Source organism: Diplotaxodon limnothrissa, linkage group LG17 (genome assembly GCF_057381915.1).
Source record: "Diplotaxodon limnothrissa isolate DT_005_m linkage group LG17, D_limnothrissa_male_GT1.1, whole genome shotgun sequence".
NCBI lineage: Eukaryota > Metazoa > Chordata > Actinopteri > Cichliformes > Cichlidae > Diplotaxodon > Diplotaxodon limnothrissa.
In genome coordinates this window covers 21693479-21714237 of record NC_140612.1, presented here as the reverse complement: position 1 = coordinate 21714237, position 20759 = coordinate 21693479, and the positions used below count along the sequence as shown (strand labels likewise).

The following is a 20759-nucleotide window of genomic DNA, read 5'->3' as shown; positions in this document are numbered from 1 at the left end:
ACATAAAATTTCATTTTACCCTCATTTTTTTCATGCATAACCCAAATTGCATCTCATACAACTGCAAGACTGACCTGTGTAATGATTTGCTGCCAGAACTTCACAGTCTGTTGAATAGTGATGTGACCACAGTGTCTACAGACAGGTGCTTGTGGTTGCCTATGGATACCACCCGTGGGATTTGCACCTATGGGCCGGTTCATGGTGTTAAGGTTCAAAAATTGAGGAAGGAGAGTACAAACCACCATGGTCCAGAAGATCTTGGTCAAACAATGATTTTAATGAATACACACATGTGGGAAGAACGACTCTGTACGCAGACAGCAATCGATCTTCGACTTAATCAAAGCATACACAGATTTTTATAGCATCAGGGTTTGATTTACTGACGCCCCTTCGTACGTCACCGACAGAATATATACATACGTCAAATCAACCACAATGGCTTTTAACACAGTTTAAAAGAACGTTGTCTTCGTCTCGTCTGGAACACGAGCCCCACATCCTGCCAGACGCTGTTCCTCTTTCCAGAGACAAACATGACCAACTTCTCACCTATAAATGAGTCTAACTAATGTGTGTGTGTGTGTGTGTATTTCACGACCTCACTCAGCCTCTATGTCACCTCTCACTTACTGTCTTGTCCTTAAATGCTCTTTCTCAATCCACCTGTTGCACTTCTGACCTTTCACCAGAACAGAGGCTCATCCTAACTGAGACTATGTATATGTCATCTACTAAATAAATGTTTTAATCAAGAGCCTCTACTAAGAGCTTAGTAAAAGAATATAAAAGTATAACAGACAATTTAAATAACCTAGACTTTCAAATAACCTCGTCTAGCCTGCTTCTCAGAATACTTAGACTCTGCTTTCGCTTCTGCAAACTCTCTGCAACTTCCTGTCAGCCTGCTGCACTTAGTCTTTCTAAAAGACACACACTGTTTACACACACTGTTTACAATATCTCTGAATACAATATCAATGCTGCAAATTCTATTATTAATGCAATGGTAATGATGATGATTATTTAACAATAGCAGTAAAATAATTTCCCTGCTCCACAATGGCTCAGTAGTTGTTAATCATTTGTAAGTAAACACTTTATACTCAAAGCCTGCTTCATATTATTCTTTTGTAAAGTAACTGCATTTCTCACACATTCTGCTGAAACTATTTGTTAATCAGTCAAACTTAAAATGCTCTAAAATAAATAAAATTGTCTAAACTATTTTGAATTCTTTGTTACTTATGTTTCTCGCCTCATTTGCTGCTGTAATGATTGAAGAATCATTCATTTTACTTTCTTTGAACTTATTGGGAAAAAATGCTTAATGCACTGAAAGTAAAACTCTCAATTTACTCATCTACTTACTTTATGCTTCAGTCAATGCACCGGATTTGTTTAACCTTGCCTTTCCTGCTTGTTAATGCCTGCATCTGATTCCTAGAGTTACTCTATTTTACCTTTTATACATATCTTTTATGGCTTTGTGCTTTTAACATGTTTTTCTTGATATGCAGTTTATGCTATTCCTGTGTATTAGTGACACTGACCTGTTAGCATACTTGGGGCTTTGTTATGGTCCTATCCTCCTGACTACCAGCAATGCAAATTTGTCCTCTGTAGAACACCTTTCTAAACCTGAATATCTCCCATGCACTGCATACTACAGAATTGCCTCCTTTGGGTATCTACAGAGGACATTTAGGACTTTCCAATGATACCAAATGTGAAGGGGTGGAGCTTTGGGAACTTTAGTTTTTTCATTAAGGAACATGGCGGCCATCGCTGCAAGCACATTTTATGGGAAGAAGAAAAGTAAGTGCATAAAACTTCTTATTGAGCAATTTTTAGCTATAAATGTTGTTAACATATTTTAAAGTCTCTTAATAACACATTAAAACATAGTATGCTTAATTCTAACTTCATTTTAGTATAGTATTGAAGTGTTTAAAAATGTCCTCCGTAGTGGACATTTGTAGTCATTTCCTCCATTTTGTTCTCTTTTTTTAAATGACCAGAAAAGGAGTCCTTTTTAGAAGAAAAAAGAAATTTATTGCAGTTTGATGAGGGAAACTCAGATCTTGAGTTGTCTGATGAAGAAGATCATAGGGAATAAGCCCTTGAAGAAGAAAGAAGGAGGAGCATCAGAGATGGTACTCAGACCTGAACTTGCTGTCATTAAGTGGTTGGACAACAAGCCAGTTGTCATGGCATCCTCTGCCTATGGCAATCAACCTCAGGACAGACGCACAAGATGGTCTAAGAAAAACAAAAGGTTTGTCCATGTGCCAAGTCCACTGAGTACACTACCAATATAGGTGACGTGGACCTTGCTGCCGAATGTTGAGTTTCTACAGGATGGTCTCTCGCACTCAGAAATCGACAGTATGTGCAGTTCTCTTCTTTTTGATCTGGCAATCACCAACTCGTGGCTTCAGTATAGCAGTGACTTGCAGTTTTGGGGGAAGAAACCAAACCACTACAGTTCCTTGAGTTCAAACTTCTCCTTGGTGAAGAGTTGAAGCAAATATTTGCCATCAAAGTTTATTTTTACATGTTTGGCCTTCCAATGTCCTCTACAGTGGACATGTGATATCTAAAAAATGTAAACTTTTTTTTTCCCAAAAAATTATTTCAGTTTTCTAATTACCTTACAAACATTGGGGGATTAAAATTTTTTTTGATTGGACAACATTTTTTTTCCTGGTAGTCTGGAGGCTATAGTATTTCATATTTATGTTTTAGTTTCTGTCTTTTATGTGAGGCACTTTGGTATACCGTTGGTTTTTAAATGTGCTCTATAAATAAAGTGTATTGTATTGAATTGTATTGTATTGTATTGTATTAAAAAATAAATGTAATTTAATTCAAATAAATAATGATGAAAAAATAACTTCCTGATGTTCTTTCTCAGTTCTGAGTGAAAAGCTTCAAAGGTTGAAGGCATTTTTAATGTCAGTAAATATTAAACAAAGTAAATATTAAACTGGTTACATAAATGAAGCAGCCCTGACAGCGCTGACACAGTAGGTAAGGGAAGGTAAGGTGAAGGTCTCCAGTCATATAGACACACCTGTACCCGCATTAGAAAAGGAGAAACGTAAAGATTTTGATGCAAATCAGTTGTGACAACCCAAATTAGTTTTGACTGAAGCATAAAGTAAGTAGATGAGTAAATTGAGAGTTTTACTTTCAGTGCATTTCTGATGTTTCTGGCAGTTTGGATCATCAGGATTTTTCAGCAGCAAAGAAGCTGTCAAACACTTCTCTCTCTTTTTGTCCTGTCTCATCAAGCCTCTGTCTCTGTCTCATCTGTTTGTCGTAATGATTAAAAAATAAAAGAACTAATTTCCTTTAATCTGCAGGAATAACGTTGTGCTCAGATTGGCGTCCTTTCATTAGAGACTTTTAACGGCTGGCTGCTGTCGAATAACAGGCTTCACCAAGCAGAACGATCCAATGCAAAAGTTTTGAATGTGCAATCAGCGTTTCCTGGTGACTGCTATCTCTGCTGTCTTTCAGATAACCTTCAAGTGTCAGAGAAAATAATGCGCTGTCATCTTCTGGCTGGTGGCTTCAGTTTGAAGTTTGATTAATTGCTTTGTTGCTGCAGCAGCCATCAGCAACAGTCAGCAAGTTCCCAAAAGGTGGCAGCACAGACTAATACCCCATCTCTGTGTATATATGTGTGTATTAATGGCATGCTGAGGACTTGACTACTCGATCACGGGAACAAAAAAGAAGATTTAGGTGTAGGTTACGAAGAATAATACTTGTGTAATAATAAAGTGATCACATATTTGGAAAAGAGAAAATTTTTCAAGAACAAAGATATTTATTTGGACGCTTAGACTGTTTTGCAGAGTAAGATTACATTTGTTTTTAAGAAACTGGACGTTTTCAGTGGATTTCGTCTGCTAAATGTGTTGTTTTTATAAAAGTATCCTCACACTGCACCGAGTGTATATTAAAATTAATAATTTGTCAGTTAAGTCTTTCTGTAAAGGCTCAAACTGAGTATTAGGTCCTTTAAAACAGGATGTGACATGAGAGGACTGGATGTGATTGAAAAACACTTTGGACTGGACTATACTCAAAGATCAGCATGGATGTGTAAGCTAGGTTTCATTTAGTCTGACTAGTGAGGATAGGGCAAGTGAAGTCAGATAAGGAAAAGATAATCTGGATAATGTTGAGCTCGCTTCATATTACAGATACAAAGACCCATATCTCACATGTTGGGGTGGCTGTGGCTCTGGAGGTAAAGTAGATCATCTACCAATCAGAAGATCAGCAGATTGATCCCTGCCTATTCCAGTCTGCATGTGAAGCAGTTTGTGATCTTTATGTGTAAAAAATGCTATATAAATACATTTTACTTACTGATTTAATTGAGTTCAATTGAACTGAATTGAACAATGTGCAAAAGAACTGAAATCAAATTATAACCTGTAAGATGAATTGACAAACAGAATGAGGATCCAAATACACACCTGTGGGAAGCAGGTGGAATTTCAGAGAAGATTTAAGAGAACTGAGTCAAACATGTGAGGAGACAATCAGAAGCCGGTGAAAATTATTAGGAGAGAGCAGGTGATCGTGCAGGAGTGAGGAAAAAATAATGCATAGAAGATGTGAGAAGCATGCAGAACATCAGCAGCTGGAATCTCACATAACCATAAAAAGCTCAAAACTGAACAGCTAAACAGCTGTCAGCTAACAAAGACTGATGTTCCTGATGTTAGAGTCAGGGTCACAAGGCTTAATGTCAGGGGTTAAATACTTAATTATGACAAAAAGCGTCCTTATAAAGGATGCTGGTATAAATCTGTGTGTGTGTCCCGCAGAGGGGATCAGTCCCTGTTTCCTGCTCTGGAGCATCTTGTTGGTCAAACGCTTCCCTCAAGAAAGAGTTTTCTCACGCTGTAAACCACACACACACACACACACACACACACACACACACACACACACACACACACACACACACACACACACACACACACACACACACAGTTAAAATAAATACACACATTTGAATCTCAGTTGTGCTTTAATCCCCATCCTCTCTCCATCATCTGCCTTTCTGGGGTGTCACTGTGGGTCACAAGTGCTACTTCCTCTTTTGGTGACACAAGGGTCAGAGGTCAAAGTTGAACATCTGTTTGGGTTTTTTTTTTCTAATGGTTTGTGAGTATGTGAGAACAGAGGAAGAGGGGGTGAGTGGGAGTGAAACCATGGGGGAGTTTAAAAAATAAGTCATGGAGTTATGGCATTTTGTGTGTGTGTGTTTGTGTGTTAACCGTTGTGTGCGTACATGCACACACAAAGCAGAGCCCTTACATCTGTTCTGGGGACTCAAACTCAAATGAAAAAGGAAAATCATAAAAATTTCACTGTGATGACTTTGATTTAGGATTACGAATATTAAAGTACTTGATATGGGAATGCTTGGTACTGAAGTGATGTAAATGTGAGTGTGTGTGTGTGTGTTTACAGGGCACAGGTCAAATCAATCCCCTGGTCACTTTCTTGGGAAACACTGGTGGATGAGAATCTCCTCACACGTCGCCTAGCCATGCAGTAAGGACACTCTCAGACCCACTGATAGCTCACGGTGTCCCTGTTGACAAATCCTCCCACACACACGTCTGGTTTGGCTGCTGCCCCCAGGCTGTGGCCTCTCAGCTGGGACAGAAAAGCAAATGGAGTCCCAGGCTCCGTGTTGAGGATCTGTAACCTTTGTAAGAACATATCCCAGCACTACAGGGGTCTCCAGACCACTCTCCCCAGCCCTGGAGGTTGGGTCCTCTCATGGGTGGAAAAGTCTGAGTAATTACTTTGCTTGTGCTTCAATATGTTATTCTTCCTAAGGGAATAGAAAGAGAAGATCCCTTCTTCCTATCTTCTTTGATAAAAACACTAAATGCATTTTTCTGTTTTTATCTCGAGGCGTAGACTGAATGAAGGCAATAGATACAAAACATTATATGTTTTTGATTTATAGACTGACTGTGTTTTGAGCGGGAAGTCTATAAGTAACGCTCCCCAGTGCTTCTTTCTACTTCTTCCTGTGGTTATCCTGAGGCTTTCCCAGGCCAGATGAAACATTATTAAATGTCCTCAGTATGTTTCAAATCTAATTAATGCTCTAGAAATCCTCTAATAATGGAACGTCTCCATAATGTATCAATTTTAGCTGCTGCTTTGCAGAGCTTCTTATGCATATTAAAGTTCCTCATGTTTTATTCTTTTGTAATCTTATTCCTTTAGTCACTATCCAAAGCTGTGACTCTATTATAGATCCTTGTTATGCTAAACTGGAACATATGTTCCAGAATCAACATCATACTGAATTAAATAAGACTTGACAGTATTGATTGAAGCACGGTGGCACGGTGGTTAGCACTGTTGCCGCACAGCAAGAAGATCCTGAGTTCAATTCCACCATCAGGCCGGGGTCTTTCTGTGTGGAGTTTGCATGTTCTCCCCGTGTTTGCATGGGTTCCCTCCGGGTACTTCGGCTTCCTCCCACCGTCCAAAAACATGCAGTTAGTGGGGATAGGTTAATTGGAAAATCCAAATTGCCATTAGGTGTGAATATGTGAGTGCGAATGGTTGTCTGTCCCTGTGTGTTGGCCCTGCGACAGACTGGCGACCTGTCCAGGGTGTACCCCGCCTCTCGCCCTATGACAGCTGGGATAGGCTCCAGCGCCCCCCGCGACCCTGAAAAGGATAAGCGGAAGCGAATGGATGGATGGATGGAGTATTGATTGATTAAAACAAAAAATCATCAGAAAGGGAGAAGCAGGGGTTTTTCCCCCACTACTTCTATTCAACTGTGCTTATTTGTACAGCCAGAGCATGTGGAATGCGGTTTTGAACTTGCGGATGGGCACATCATGCAGAGGACAGATACATGAGAAGACCTTCTTCGTTTCCTTGTTGACTGCTTTCTTGAGGTCATTGACTGACCATTGACTGATCATCTTGTAGATTTAGTGGACCTGCTGCACTAGGCGCAGGTTGTTTTTCTGAGCTCGTTGGTGTGCTTCTTTGAGAAACCCACCCAGAAAAGGCACAGAAGGTAGCCATTGGTTGGCTTCATATTCAGCAGTAATGACCTGCTACTTCTTGACCATGGAACAGCATCCTTGCACGGGTCAGGCCCATGCTGTGGAGGTTGGTAAGGCTGTTCATGTCTTGAACATCCCCAGCAACAAGCTGGAACACCTGATCGATCAGTGAGCCTCACCTTGAACACCTCCCCCTTCACACCATCTGAGACGATTCTGGATCTCTGAGTCCTGCTGACTGGGGTCTTGCAGAGATTCTGGATGCTGAAAATGAGTGGTGCCTTGACACCAGTCCGTCTTGGAGAAGGCGTCCACAGTCTTGGATGGATACTGTCCACTAACTAAACTTGCTGACTTGAACCATAAAACCGAGGACTCAAAATACAGAGTCCAGTCAATTATCATCAGTTGTTATTAATCTCTGACTCTCTTAGGCTGTATCCTTCTGAGGACCCGGCCTTCGTGGTCTACGTGGCCCTGGTCTTCAGAAGGCTGGGTAGGCCGGAAATGAGCAGCTGTGAAATTGGACGTCTAGCCTTCAGTTTTACATCACCAGCTGTCTTAGTGGAGTTTAATAAACTCGGCCTTTCTATCTAAAATATAACAGGACACTGGCGTAAATTCTCAATCATCTCACACTTCTGTTTAATTAGTTTGACATTTATTGAGCTATGTGAAACTATATACTATACTATTACTTTAATCTCAGCCAAACCGATTTACTCACAAATAAAACACTGAAAAAAGCCAAACAATAACATTTTTAAGTTATCTAAGTGACTTATATATCATGTTTAACCTGAGTAGAGAAAGACTACGGGGGTTGAAAACGATGTGCTGGGAGTTCGCTGTTATCGCCCCGGCTAGCTATCGAGTTGTTGGGTAACAGACATCTCCAAAAATGTCGGAGCACTTTTGCAAATGTGTGATATCTTGAAAAACTGAGCAGATATTTGAAGTTTACACACCTGAAAATATCACAAAAGTTTATTTTGTGACCCAGAAAGAGTAATAAGAGTAATATTAAAACTAAGTAGCGGCCGCCATTGTTGGAAACTGGAATTGGCTGGGCCTTACTGTGAATTCTGGGATATGGTGGGCCACCAAGGATACACCCGACGCATCCTTCAAATTTGGGGAAAAGGAGGACACATTTGTTGGCTGCATTCAGAGGAGTCTACATCACACATCGATTACATCATGTAATCTGCCTACACATGCGGCCTCGGGAGGATGCAGCCTATGAATTTCGACACCCCCGTTTTGTCCTCCCTCTGGTTATGCAGGAGATTTCTTCCTGTTATAGGGGAGTTTTTCCTTCCCACTGTCACCAAATGCTTGCTCTTGGGCCGGGAGTTATCTGATTGTTGGGGGTTTCTTTGTTTTATTGTAGGGTCATTACTTTATAATATAAAACACCTTAAGGTGACTGTTGATGTGGTTTGGCACTTTAAAAATTAATGTGAATTGAATTAAGTTAAGTCAGCGATCCTTGATCTGTACAGCTGAATTATCAGTTTTTACATAGTTAAATTGATACTTTTGGAGCAGTAATTTAGACTGTCAGGACTTGTCAAGAAAAAAGAAATTTGGAAGGCCTCCAAATTTGGAGGTGTTCCTTTTCTACAAATTACCTTCATAACTGTTTTTTTTTTTCAACTTTATAAAAATATAAAGCACTGAGCACGAGTCTTCCGTTAGGTGAGAGGTACAATCAGATTGGAAAGCTCCCTCCCGCTGCACTGTGCCGAAAATAGCGCTTACACTTTTCAAAATAAAATTAATGGGGAAAAAAATAATATTTGAAAACTCTACCAACATTGAGACACTGTTATGGCTCTTATATTACCAACCACACATAAGTTAAAATAGTCTTCTCTCATATTAACCTGGGGGAAAAATTCCTTTATTTCATTTGAAACATACTCCTAATTTGCCAGTTTACAAACAGCATCTCTGAAAAAGGCCGATTTAATCCTGATTTGGCTTTAGTTTGACCTAAATTTATCCTTCTATCATGTACATGAACTATTCCGAAAAAAAAAGAAAAAAAAGACAACCATCATATCTGAGAGTGCGTGCGTATCATTTGTGCCGCACGAGCGCCATAACGGCTTCTGAGCGGACACGATAGTGGTCGTAATATATAGGCATTTCCTGTCACCGTGCCTTCAGTATAAACCGCAACCATAAGACACCTCGAACAGGGATAAAGACTGCGGAAGAGACGCCGTGACCCGTAAACCTGCGTCAAAGGTCGGGTAAGTGCTGGGGTGAGCTCTCCTTCTTTATCCTTCTGTCATTCGCAACCAGGCGACAGCATCCTCAGTGTGCCGTAACACGACGTCTTAACTGAGGACGTTAAGATATGGTGCTCTGTTGATGTGAGAGAGCCAGACTTCATTGAGCATTCCTCCAGTTTGAGTCGATTTGGCTCTTACTGCTGGCGCGTAGCTTCAAAATAAACAGTGTAAAAATATCGGAGTCTTTGAGATGTGAGTCTTCATTTCGGCACCGTGTAATGCACCGTGCACACACAATTCAGAAGAAAAAAAGCGTTTTGCTGCTGGTCGTGGAAGGAGGCTGGGTCGATTACAAGCGGTACAGTTTAAAAAGTTTAAGGATTTATAAATTTACATCTTCTTATTATTTCAGTTATTCTTGCCGAATATTAGATTGGATCACATTGGTTTAGAAAAATCACACATCTTTATAATATGTCTGTTTTTACTGGTCCGCGTGTTGAAAGTCTTCCAACTGTTTGATTTCTGAATGGAGGTTTGTTGATATTAATGCGTGGCAGGACTGAATCACAATGAAGGACGCTGAATAACACGTGAAAATAAACCCGATTGGTCTTCCCTCCATCCATCCATCATATTTTTTTTATGCATGCAAGAATTGAACCTCGTCCTTCTGAGTGCAGCAGCTTGCATGAATGAAAGACAATACAGTCGATAATGTGCTCTCTTCAGTGCGCCCGCTGACCGCATCAAAGGTCCCGGTTTCTGTTTTAATGCTAAGCATAGCAGTTTCACGTGTGTACCCTGCAGGCTCTAGGATTCACTCAGGTTTTAGGGATGATCTCCCATATCAAGCTGCTGTGTGTGCAACCACACGAAATCAGATTAAAGAGTTTAAAGTGTCCTTCATTATAAATGTGCACATGCCAAAACATCAGAGCAGGTTGAGGTCCCTTAAGGATAGTGTCATATTTCACCTTGTTAATTAAAATAGCATTATATTTACTCTATTTATATATATAATATCAAATAATTCTAGTTATTTTAAATAAAATATTAATATAATGACTTTACGCATATGTGTGATTTACCTAAAAATGTTTGATTTTCCAACAGAGGTTAATATATTCATACAATCATACAGACAGATTGTTTGTGCTGTAGAGGTTTAAATAAAAGTACTACACATGATAAAAGTAGATATGCCAGATTAAGCGATATTTCTTTAGCTGCATGTTTGTAAATCCACTTTGCTCTTGACATGTCAGCAGGCTGTTGAGGAAGCCTATAATAAACCTCCTTCTCACCCTTAAACTGGTACAAGTTTGGAAATCTGATAGGAGGTGACTTTGTATCAAGCTGTCTGAATATACAGAGTTTTACTGATTTTTATGAGATTTGAACCTTCAAAATAAAACTCCTTTTTTTTCTTTTAAACTATAGGGATTTTCAGTTTATAGAAACTGCTGAGCATACGACACAGGCTGAAGGGCAAAAAAGGAGACAAATGTAATGTGGGATCAAGAATATGTGTAGTGAAAATGAACACAAACAATTTAAAATAATGAGTGAAAATGATACAAGGACATTTTGGTGTAACGTGTAACAGATTAGGTGAATGCATTTAGCATGCGTACACATGATGACATTATACATGTGCAGAGAACGAACGAGATGTCTGTATTCAAAGCATATATAGTATTTAAATATTTAACTGCCTCAATATGCTGGTTTTAGTATTACTTCATGTTATTCCTGCATTGTACAAGGTGTTTTAAAAAATGGGGTGTAAAGTGTTGAATCTACATTGTTGACTTTAAGATTTTGTGTCACATGTGCTGTGCTTAAAAAACAAACAAACTAAACAGTAAATATCGTAAATTCTGCAATTGTTCTTTTTGTGTACTAGTACAGTTCTAGTCATCATGAACTCGTATTTTAAATTGAACTAAGTTGCCAAAAAGATGAACTATAAACTAAGGTATAGATAAATGTAATTATAGATATTATAAATAATGATCTTCGTATTATATTTTTCAAAACCACTAAATTATTATATGGACTGGTTCTTACATAGTTCTTGTTTATTCTATCTAAAGAAACTGCTTTCTTACTCCAATTAGTAGAAACCTGTTCTGCATCAGGAGCCACATTATGGAAATTTGCAATGAGAGACAATTAGCATTTTTCTATATTTAACTGTGGATTGTGAGTAATTCAGTGTAAGCACATCAACAGTACTCACTTTATTTGCAAATACAAAGGTTTTATTTTGAAAGACTTGGATGGAAGCGCTTCTTCATACATGATGTAAGCTGACACCATCCACACAGACAGGCAGCAGTGAGTGGAGCAGCTGAATCTCTTGCGGAGCTAAAAATAATCAACTTTTTCCCTCTCCAACTCTCACCGTATTTTGTTTCTGTTCCTCTCCCTCCTTTCTTCCTTTCTTTTTTCTTTCCTTTGTCTGTTTTCCTTGTTTTTGTTTTTATTTGCTTTTTTTTTTTTAATTCAAGCATTCTGAATGAGACGGTGTTGATAAGGCTTATTACTTTACTCTGAGGTAAGACACTTGGTTTTATTGTAGTTTACACCCTCATTGTAGTTTTCTTATTAAGCTGCTTCAATTTAAACAACTCTAAATTAGGTTCCTGAATTATCCACATGTAGTTTAAGTACTGGGCTGTATAGTGTAACGCAGGTGTTCAAGGTTAACTTACTTGTACTTCCAGGTGAAATGATGCACGTACATTAATTACATCCTTCTGTGATGGTAGTAAAAGGGAAAGTAATACGGTAATAAATAAATAAGTAAAGAAGTTAACAGTAGGCAGAAATTTGAGGTGAAACTGCTTGAAACGATACACTTCTTCTCCTGTAAGTCACACAGTGATAATTTCTCAGCAATAAGGCAACAGAATGCTGTGTAGTGGCTGCATATAAAAGTTGAACGTAACCGCCATGTAGTGATTCAGTAACTAGCCTTTGCATATTTAGTAGGGGTGCAACGATACACAAAATTCACGGTTCGGTTTGGTTCGATATTTTTTTGATACAAAAAAAAATGTTCATGCCTTTTTAATTTATCATTTATTAAAATTATAAATATATATTTTAACTCAAAAGTACAGTTTTTTAAATTTAATGTTGCTGAAACAACACAGTAAAAAAATTTAATCTATCTAATCGAGAAATCACTCATCTTTGGAAAAGAGAGTTTATTACAGAGAAATGGCTCTTTCCAAAATAAAAGCTATACTATACGCTTCTTCTGGGCTATATTCTCAGCAGCATATTAAACATATCAGGTCCCCATAAGGAGAATCATGTGCTAACGGCTGTCTAAATGACTCGGGTAAAGTTTGTAGCATGCGTGCTTGTTGTTTTTGTCTGCTTCCACTTGTCTTTGCACTAGGATGATGTCGGCGTAAATGTGCAGTCATATTCGTTGCGTTCCCACTAGTGCTGTCAGCGTTAATCTTGTTAAAATGACATTAACGCCATAACGCGGCAAATCTCCGTTAACAAGTTACCGCGGATCGCCCCGTGCTTGGGGCTGGATGGCGTCAACACGTTAACAAGCTAACTGCGCTAAAGTACTAGTTCCCACAAATTGAGCATTGCGTGGCATATCTGACATACTGTTTTACTTTTGTCCATGACACGCTTACCATCAGGGTCATACGTCACATGAAAACCAAGATAGTTCCAAACGCCAGATCTGAATGAGGGTGGGGGAGGTTCAATTTTGGGTAGCGTTGAGGTAGTTGCCATGTTGCAACGAGCTTCAAGAGCAGGGCTTAGCTTCTGTCTTGCTAGCTTGCACTGCGCTCAGTGGATCTGCACTCGACAGTGCAGCCTAGGCAGAGTAGTCGAACGCAGATCCACTGAGCGCTCAACACAGACAGCATCGTCAGAAGAAAAGTTGATAAAATAAATAAAAAATGTTGTATTGTTCGATACATATGCGAACCGAACCGAAAGCACTGTATCGAACGGCTCAATATCGATACGAGTATCGTTGCACCTCTAATATTTAGGCCTCAACATTAGCATTTTGCCAGGTGTCATGCTAGTTTTCTGAAGTCAGAAGTGATAATGAAGTAGAATAAGTGATTGGAAGTGCACACAGAGGGGCACTAGCTACTGGCATGCTTGGGTATCAAGGTGCATCCAACTCTACAGGTGCAAAACCCAGAGCACATAACTGCTAATTCATGCTAAGTAAAAGATTTGAATAAAATATTTGTTTTTCACTCACAAAAACTTAAGCACAAAATTCTTGGATGAGTTGTACCTGACAGCAAGCCATAATTACTGTTCAGTTAGTCCCATTAAAAACTGCTTCAGCAGCACAATCACAATATCCAAGTTACTGAGTAGAATTAGCGGACAAGGTCTAGCAGAGAGCTAGAAAGGGGTCACACCCCTATATTGCAGCATTTTTCTTTTTGCAAGTGTTTTCTGAAGTTGCAGTCCGTTTGGCCTCTCCGGGCCACCGTAGTTTTCTGTTGTAGTTTGATCATTCAACATGGGAGCATTTGGGTGTTGACTCACTTTTAGAGGCAGCCTCAAGTGGTCACTAGAGGAACTGCAGTTTTTGGCATTGGCTTCATTATCAGCCCTGGGCACTGCTGCCATTTCTACATAAGATAGAGATATGCTCTTTAATAAAAAAACAAAACAAAAAACTGTTTACTTTAATATCTGGTGAGTATTTGGATTTATTACCAAGTATAAATATTAGCTATTAGCTTAGCATACTGCATACTGTCATCTGTTGGGAGGTGTTTAATAATCTACTGATATTTTTCACATTTTTCCCCCTTGTGTTTGAGGCATATCATATCTGATTTTGTTACAGAACTAATTTTAAAAAAGGGAAAAAAGACATGTTTAGTTAGAGTCAACGCTAAAACAACACACTTCACATAAAGCCAAACCTTTGTAAATAAAGTTGAAATTTGGGGAGTTGTTGTTTCAAGTTAAACAGCTGCCCCTGCTGTTACACCCTCTACAAGAAGCCTTGTGTAGATGAATTAGTGAAATTGTGCTTCAAAATCAGTTTTAGTAATAAAGAATTATTTATGTTGTTGTGATAAGTATAAGGACGTTAAAGAGATGGTGCAGAAATCAGCATCTGGTCTGAAGGAAAAACCCTAAAACCTGGAAGACTTGGCTGGATTCCCACAAAATGAAATAGCTGGCAAAGGACAGATGCAATGATACCATAAAATATAATAAAACAGCTGGTTAAATAGTTTCAGTAAAATGAACAGTAATACATTTTTTCCTAATGTGGCCCTAATACTCTGTCGTAGGCTGCAGACTTTTCTTTTTCTCTTTTGTTCTATTCTTGGATCTTTATGATGTCACGAGTAAAGTCGAGTGCATTTAAAAACGGCAATCTTTGACCAAAGCATCAAGGAATACAAATGAGTTTTCAAACACATTCTGACGATGTTGAAGATGTGCTAGTGAGGTCACAATTTTAACCCTAACCCAATGTAAAGAAGGAGGGCATTCATGTCACAGATTTGAATCGCAGAGCCTGGGGTTATTGGCTCTGCGTATTAATCAATTACAGAAGTAACAACGGCATCATGAGATCTAGGATGAGGCTTTTCCAACTCTTAATATTCACTTAACATTAAGCCACCATAAGCCGGCCGGCACATAACTGGACGGTGTCCCTGAAATAGCTCTCATGCCTCTCAGAAGCCTGAGTGTAGCACCGAGAGTGTGTGTGCACTTTGTGTGTCAGGCCACAGAAATGTCTGAACTTCAAAGCTGCTGCTGCTGCAAGATTACATAAAATGATTATTTTTTTTATAAAAATTATCTCAATTGTCTTTAGTTTAGTGTGGTTTGCGATGTGTTGGCTGATTTGGGGCCTTATTTTTCCAGACTGACTCAGGACTCATATGGAGCAGTTGGATGGCGGCAGGGCCTTGTCATTTTGTGGCAACAACAGCACTGCCTACAGTGTGAAAAATGGCGTGCTGAACAATCCGTGCTTCGTGGATGCTCTCAACCTGGTTCCTCATGTCTTCCTGCTCTTCATCACCTTCCCCATCCTCTTCATTGGTATGTAACACACTGCTGTATTTGTGACTCTTAGAAAAAAAAGTTTTTCTTCTTGGAAACTGCTTTTAATTTTTCATGTAATTAATTTATGATAAATGTCAAGTGGGAGCTTTTTTCAGATTTGTTATGGAATGATTCAGGTGTATTTTGAAGGACTAAATAAAGAAAAGAAACATTTTCACAGGTAAATACTTATCTGCATTATGAACACAAAAGAGTTTTGGTATATCTGCAGCATAAAGTCACAGCTGTGGACCCTGTGTTATGTTTTAGTGTTCCCTGCTTATATCTCTTAAAGCGTCGCCTTCATTACTGGAGTTCACTACAGTTGTCAAGACTGAACTAATCCAGTGAGGATTACTGGATCTGAGTCAAATAGACTGTTTTGATCTTTCTTCTTATTGTGTCACATGCACTTCATTGTGTTTAATGGATATTGGTCTATACATATTCTAGGTGTCAGCTATTGTTTTTGGATATGCATTTTGAAGCCTTTGTATTAGTGTTTTGGCTCCTGCTGGATTTTGGACCCAGAGTTTTGGGTGAGAGTGCTATCATCTGAGGCTAGTAAGCTGTATTAGCAAGCTGCATTTATGTAAACTATGGGTGTGATGTGGAGCTATGTTGTCAGGAGCACTTTGCTCCTGGTAGAGTCTCCTAAGACAAATTGAATCAGGGTGAGATGTCAGACAAAAAGCTGATAAGCCCTTTGATGAAAAACAAAATTAAGACTCCAGTTTACCCTGCATAGGACAGGGTCAATGGGGCCCCACGCTGGTGCCAGAACAGAGGTAGGCTTTTTGCCTCTTGTATAACAGTTTTTTTCCCAGTCATTGAGAGCGTTGCTTCCATGCACCTTTAGTCCAGACTTACCCAGCTTTCATGTTTTTTGTCACCCCTACAGGGGTGTTACTGGGAGGAACGGCCTACCCGATCTGACTGTTATTGAACCTCTGTACTAATGACATTTGGTTAGTTGATTTTTGTTAGCAAGTGATTAATTGCGTAATAGTCATCCTCATAATGGTGAATCAGGGACACTGATGTTATGTTTCAAACATTTTGAACTGCAAATGTACCAAATTTGATCCAACAGAAATGAAGGCCCTGTGGGGTAAAATAAAAAGATATTTTAAGAAACCATTACCTTTGGTATTTAACTAAAATTAATCAATTGTTACTTGTGAGATTGGAGCTGATTGGAGTTTAGTTCCACACTCAATAACATCTCTATCGCTCAGTGAACTCATCATTTCCCTGCAGTTATGGCGTTTAGCTGAGAAAGGTCGCGGGGTTTATGGGAGCTGACATTTTTTAAAGGCCAAAAGAGCATCTTTATTTAAAGTATGAAGCAATATGACAGCGTCTCAACTTGTTTCTCAACAGCATAGGAGAAAAAGATTTGCTTCAGGGCTGGATTTAAAGTTAGTGTTTTGGTAACATTTGTATTGACGCTTTCTTAGTTCAGAAATTCTGGCTATACTTTAGCTTTTTTTTTAGGTCTTATAACATTTTGAAGAAGGGCCAAATATAACCAATGAACTGATAGACTGGGACCAAAAAAACCCCATATTGGCCTAGCCATTTCGAGTCAAGATTTCAGCTATGAAGCAAACTGACCGAACCCAGCAGTCGTTAACAAGCATTTTTTTTCTTGTAGTCATTATTTTCCCATCAAAGAAAGCATATGAGGCTACTGAAAGAAGGAGGAGAACTTAATTGCATGGGAAACATGGCAGGAAGGCAATGATCATAAGGCCAGTTTGATTCATTCGTGTTTACGACTAAAAATAGATGCTTGTGAAGTGTAAAATATGTTTAGGAGCATGTGAATGAATAAAGAAAATATAGGTTTCAGCCAAGCAGCCCCTATAGTTTTTAATACAACACCAGTAAAGATGTTCTGCACATTTAGATTACTTTTAAAATGAACAGTATAAATGTACCAATAAATTATATCCATCCATACATCCATCCAGCTACTTTCTGCCACTTATCACTTTAAAGAAATGAAACCTTTTTTTCATGGGATAGTAAAATATATAAGGTGACATTAAAATAGTGATTTGCTGACTTCAATTGCCTGACAGGGATGTGGTCAGAAAGTGTCTGGAAAGAAAGGAACAAAAACCCTTTTCTAGGGCTTTGAAGTGAATGATGAAATCCCTTGTCTGACTTGTCTGAGCTGTGTTACTGTAATCTTCTATTCTAGCATGACGCTCGCTTGGGAATACACACACGTGCACTGTTTTTGCTATCTTTGTGCGGTCGCTCATTGACATGATGCGTTTTCTTGCCCTTCTTTAACCCCAGCCATTAAGCAAAATCTTAACATGAAAAATGCAAATGTTTTGAAGATCTGTCACATGTACTCCTATCAGATATGTCCTTGTGATAATAGTTTTGAGACAAACATTGGTCCTCAGAAAGATAGCAAAACACAGACACGCGCGCACACACACACACACACACACACACACACACACACACGCACACACACACACACACACACACTATAATTTCAGAGGACAAGCATTACATTAAAAATATGTTTTTATTTGTAAATGCGATGATTTCTGATATGATTCATGTTTAAGAAAACACATCTCCATCTGTAAAAAGAAAAAAGCGTTAGGTCCCCACAACATGACAAAAACTTGGAGCATACACACATATCCTTAAAGGCAGTATCTTGACACGAATGTCATCATTAAGCTGTTTTGAGGAGTGGTTAAGATGGGATTAGATTGATGGTTCAGTGATCCACTGGGATCTTGGCTGTTGTTGCTGGAACAAGTAAAACACACAGGAACAAAAGAGCAGTCAAAATCAGTACTGGCAAATTATTAATTGAGAATATTGTGTGGGTTAGGTTTGAAAATATTAATATTCAAGTTCCTACACACCCATTTACTCTTCGTTTGATTTTTCCCTTGTTAGACAATGAAAAGAAAACTAAATATGAGTAATGACAAAAAGAAAAATGCCAGAAAAATTAAAGAAAACAGAAAAGAAGTAAGAAGAAAGAGGTTGAAGAATGACGAGGTATCGATCAAACTAACAAACAAGAATGAAATATGTATTTATTAAAGGTTTCGAGTCATTGCAGGGAATAACTTACTGAATGCTTGGATGGTTATCTGTGTTGTTTGCGTTTGTGTGTCTCGGTGTAGTCAGTATTTTATGGGAATGGTTCTGACCATAAGCCCTCAGCTCTCTCCCCGAGGACTCACTAATTGATGCTTCCTGGTTGTAGTTTTTCATGGTCTCTGTGCCCTAAGGCTCCAAAATGGCTTCAGTCCATTGAGTTAAGAGCAGAATCAAATCTAATAATAGAGACTGGTGGAATAAATTAAACTCTATTACTAAAGCAGCAAGACTTTAATTACATGTAGAAGTAAATGCTGTAGAAAAAAGGCAGACTTGGAAAAAGTCCATACGCAAGCAATTTGATAATTACATACTTACTCAAATTTATTTTCAAGCACAGATAATAAATATTTGATGGGTACAAGATTGCCTAACATGAATTTATTAAGAATATAATTAGCAGTTTGGACTTTAACATAATTAGTAGTTGCTGCCTTATTGAATGACTGTATCATTGATTGAATATGTCTTAATACATAAGGTACTTGGTACCTGAATATACACTCACCTGACACTCTATTAGGTACATCTTACTTGTACTGGACTGAATTATTTTTTGCCTTCAGAACTGCTTTAATTCTTCATGGCTTTGATTCAACAAGGTGCTGGAAACTTTACTCAGAAATACTGGCCCACGTTGATATGAAGGTATAACCATTGCTGAAGATATTTTTGGGCTGCACATTCATCATGTAAATCTCCCAATTCACCACATCCCAAAGGTACTGGATAGTATTGAAATTATGGAGACCATTTAAGTAAAGTCATCTCACCATAATGTTTATGGAACCAATTGGAAATGATCAGAGTTTTGTGACATGGCATGTTGTCCAGGTGGAACCACATTCAGAAGATGTTTGTGCCAAATTCTGACCCTCTAATCTTAATGTTGGAGCAGAACTTTGGACTCATCAAGGTGAAAAGACGGATTCTTATATAATGCATTTCTACTTTACAAAAGCACTTTCTACCTAGTGTTTGGCCACATTCATACTCACATGAACACATCGGGAAGGAGCTTGGGGTGTAGTACCTTCCCTTAGGCACACATGCGATTTTGAGTAGCCAGGGGTCAAATTAGTAGATGGCCTGCTCTAACTCCTAAGCTACAGTCATCTCAGTTTCTCGAACCTCATCAGACCAGACAATGTTGTTCCTACTACTGTCAAGTTTTTGTGAGCCTGTGTGAATTGGCACCTACATTTTCTGTTCTTAGCTGACAGGACCTGGTGTGGTCTTCTGCTGCTTGAAGGTTTGATGTGGTCTTCTACCTTGGTAGCTACGAGTGGTTATTTGACTTACTGTTGCCTTCCTATCAGTTTGCAGAAGACTTATCATTTTCCTCTCACTTTTGGCATCAACAAGGCATTTTCGATAAGTTATCTTCTATGGGCCATTCTCTGTAAACCCTAGAGATGGTTATGTGGGAAAATACAAGCAAACCAGGAGTTTCTGAAACACACAGGTCAGCTCATCTGACAACAACCATGCCACATGGAAAGTCAGTTAAATGACCTTTCTTCCCCATTCTGATACTCAGTTTGAACTTCAGCAGATTGTCCTGACCATGTTTACGTGCCTTAATTTGTTTTAATTTGCGGTCAATTATTGTTCCAATTTGCTTAAAAAAGCAGCCGAACAGGTGTACCCAGTAAAGTATATTACAGCTTTTTCTGATGGCTTAAGCACATTTTTTGTAACTATTGGCTATTTTTGCAAAACTCTACACACAAATAAGAAAACTCTTCACCCAATCAGCAAAACATTGTAGTTTTCTTGTAAAAGCGAACAACTCTTGCTTAGCTCTCCACACCTTTGTAAAAATGGTATTTTGGTATCCAACAGTTAACACAAGCCATCATATTAATAAGCACACAATGCACCAACTAAACACTGATGGTATGAATAAAAAACACATCTGGCTTTTCCTTTCTCTGTGCACAAGGTAGGCTATGTCAGTTTGAGCTCATACTTTTGTCATAGGTCTGTAAACATAGAGGGATCCAAACTTCAGGTACTGGTGTTTACTTACACACATCAAAACAAACACAAGTGTTTATTCCCAAGTCCAAACAAAACAGTAATTTCACTGAGGAAAAAAAAAAAGTCTACATCGTGTCGTCTCTCTGGGTCCGGCCACAAAATTTCATCAACATCACACGCAATGTCCTCGAGTCCAAGGCAACGGGGAAAATAT

The 20759-nt window shown here is 38.7% G+C and overlaps 1 protein-coding gene across 5 annotated transcripts in view; it reads left to right on the top strand.

Moving 5' to 3' along the window:
* Window positions 1–9191: 9191 nt before the first annotated feature.
* abcc9 (ATP-binding cassette, sub-family C (CFTR/MRP), member 9) overlaps window positions 9192–20759 on the top strand; it is an 85980-nt gene continuing 74412 nt past the window's right edge. For 4 of the 5 annotated variants that reach the window (XR_014906987.1, XR_014906986.1, XM_085375341.1 and 1 more), the window contains exons 1-2: window positions 11668–11888; window positions 15233–15412. Coding sequence is in view for 3 of the 5 variants with exons in the window: in XM_085375341.1 (XP_085231467.1) it covers window positions 15250–15412 (163 nt within the window). In the remaining 2 variants the exon portion in view is untranslated. Of the gene's footprint in view, window positions 9344–11667; window positions 11889–15232; window positions 15413–20759 lie in introns of those variants that run through there. The other variant, XM_085375340.1, reaches the window with a different exon arrangement.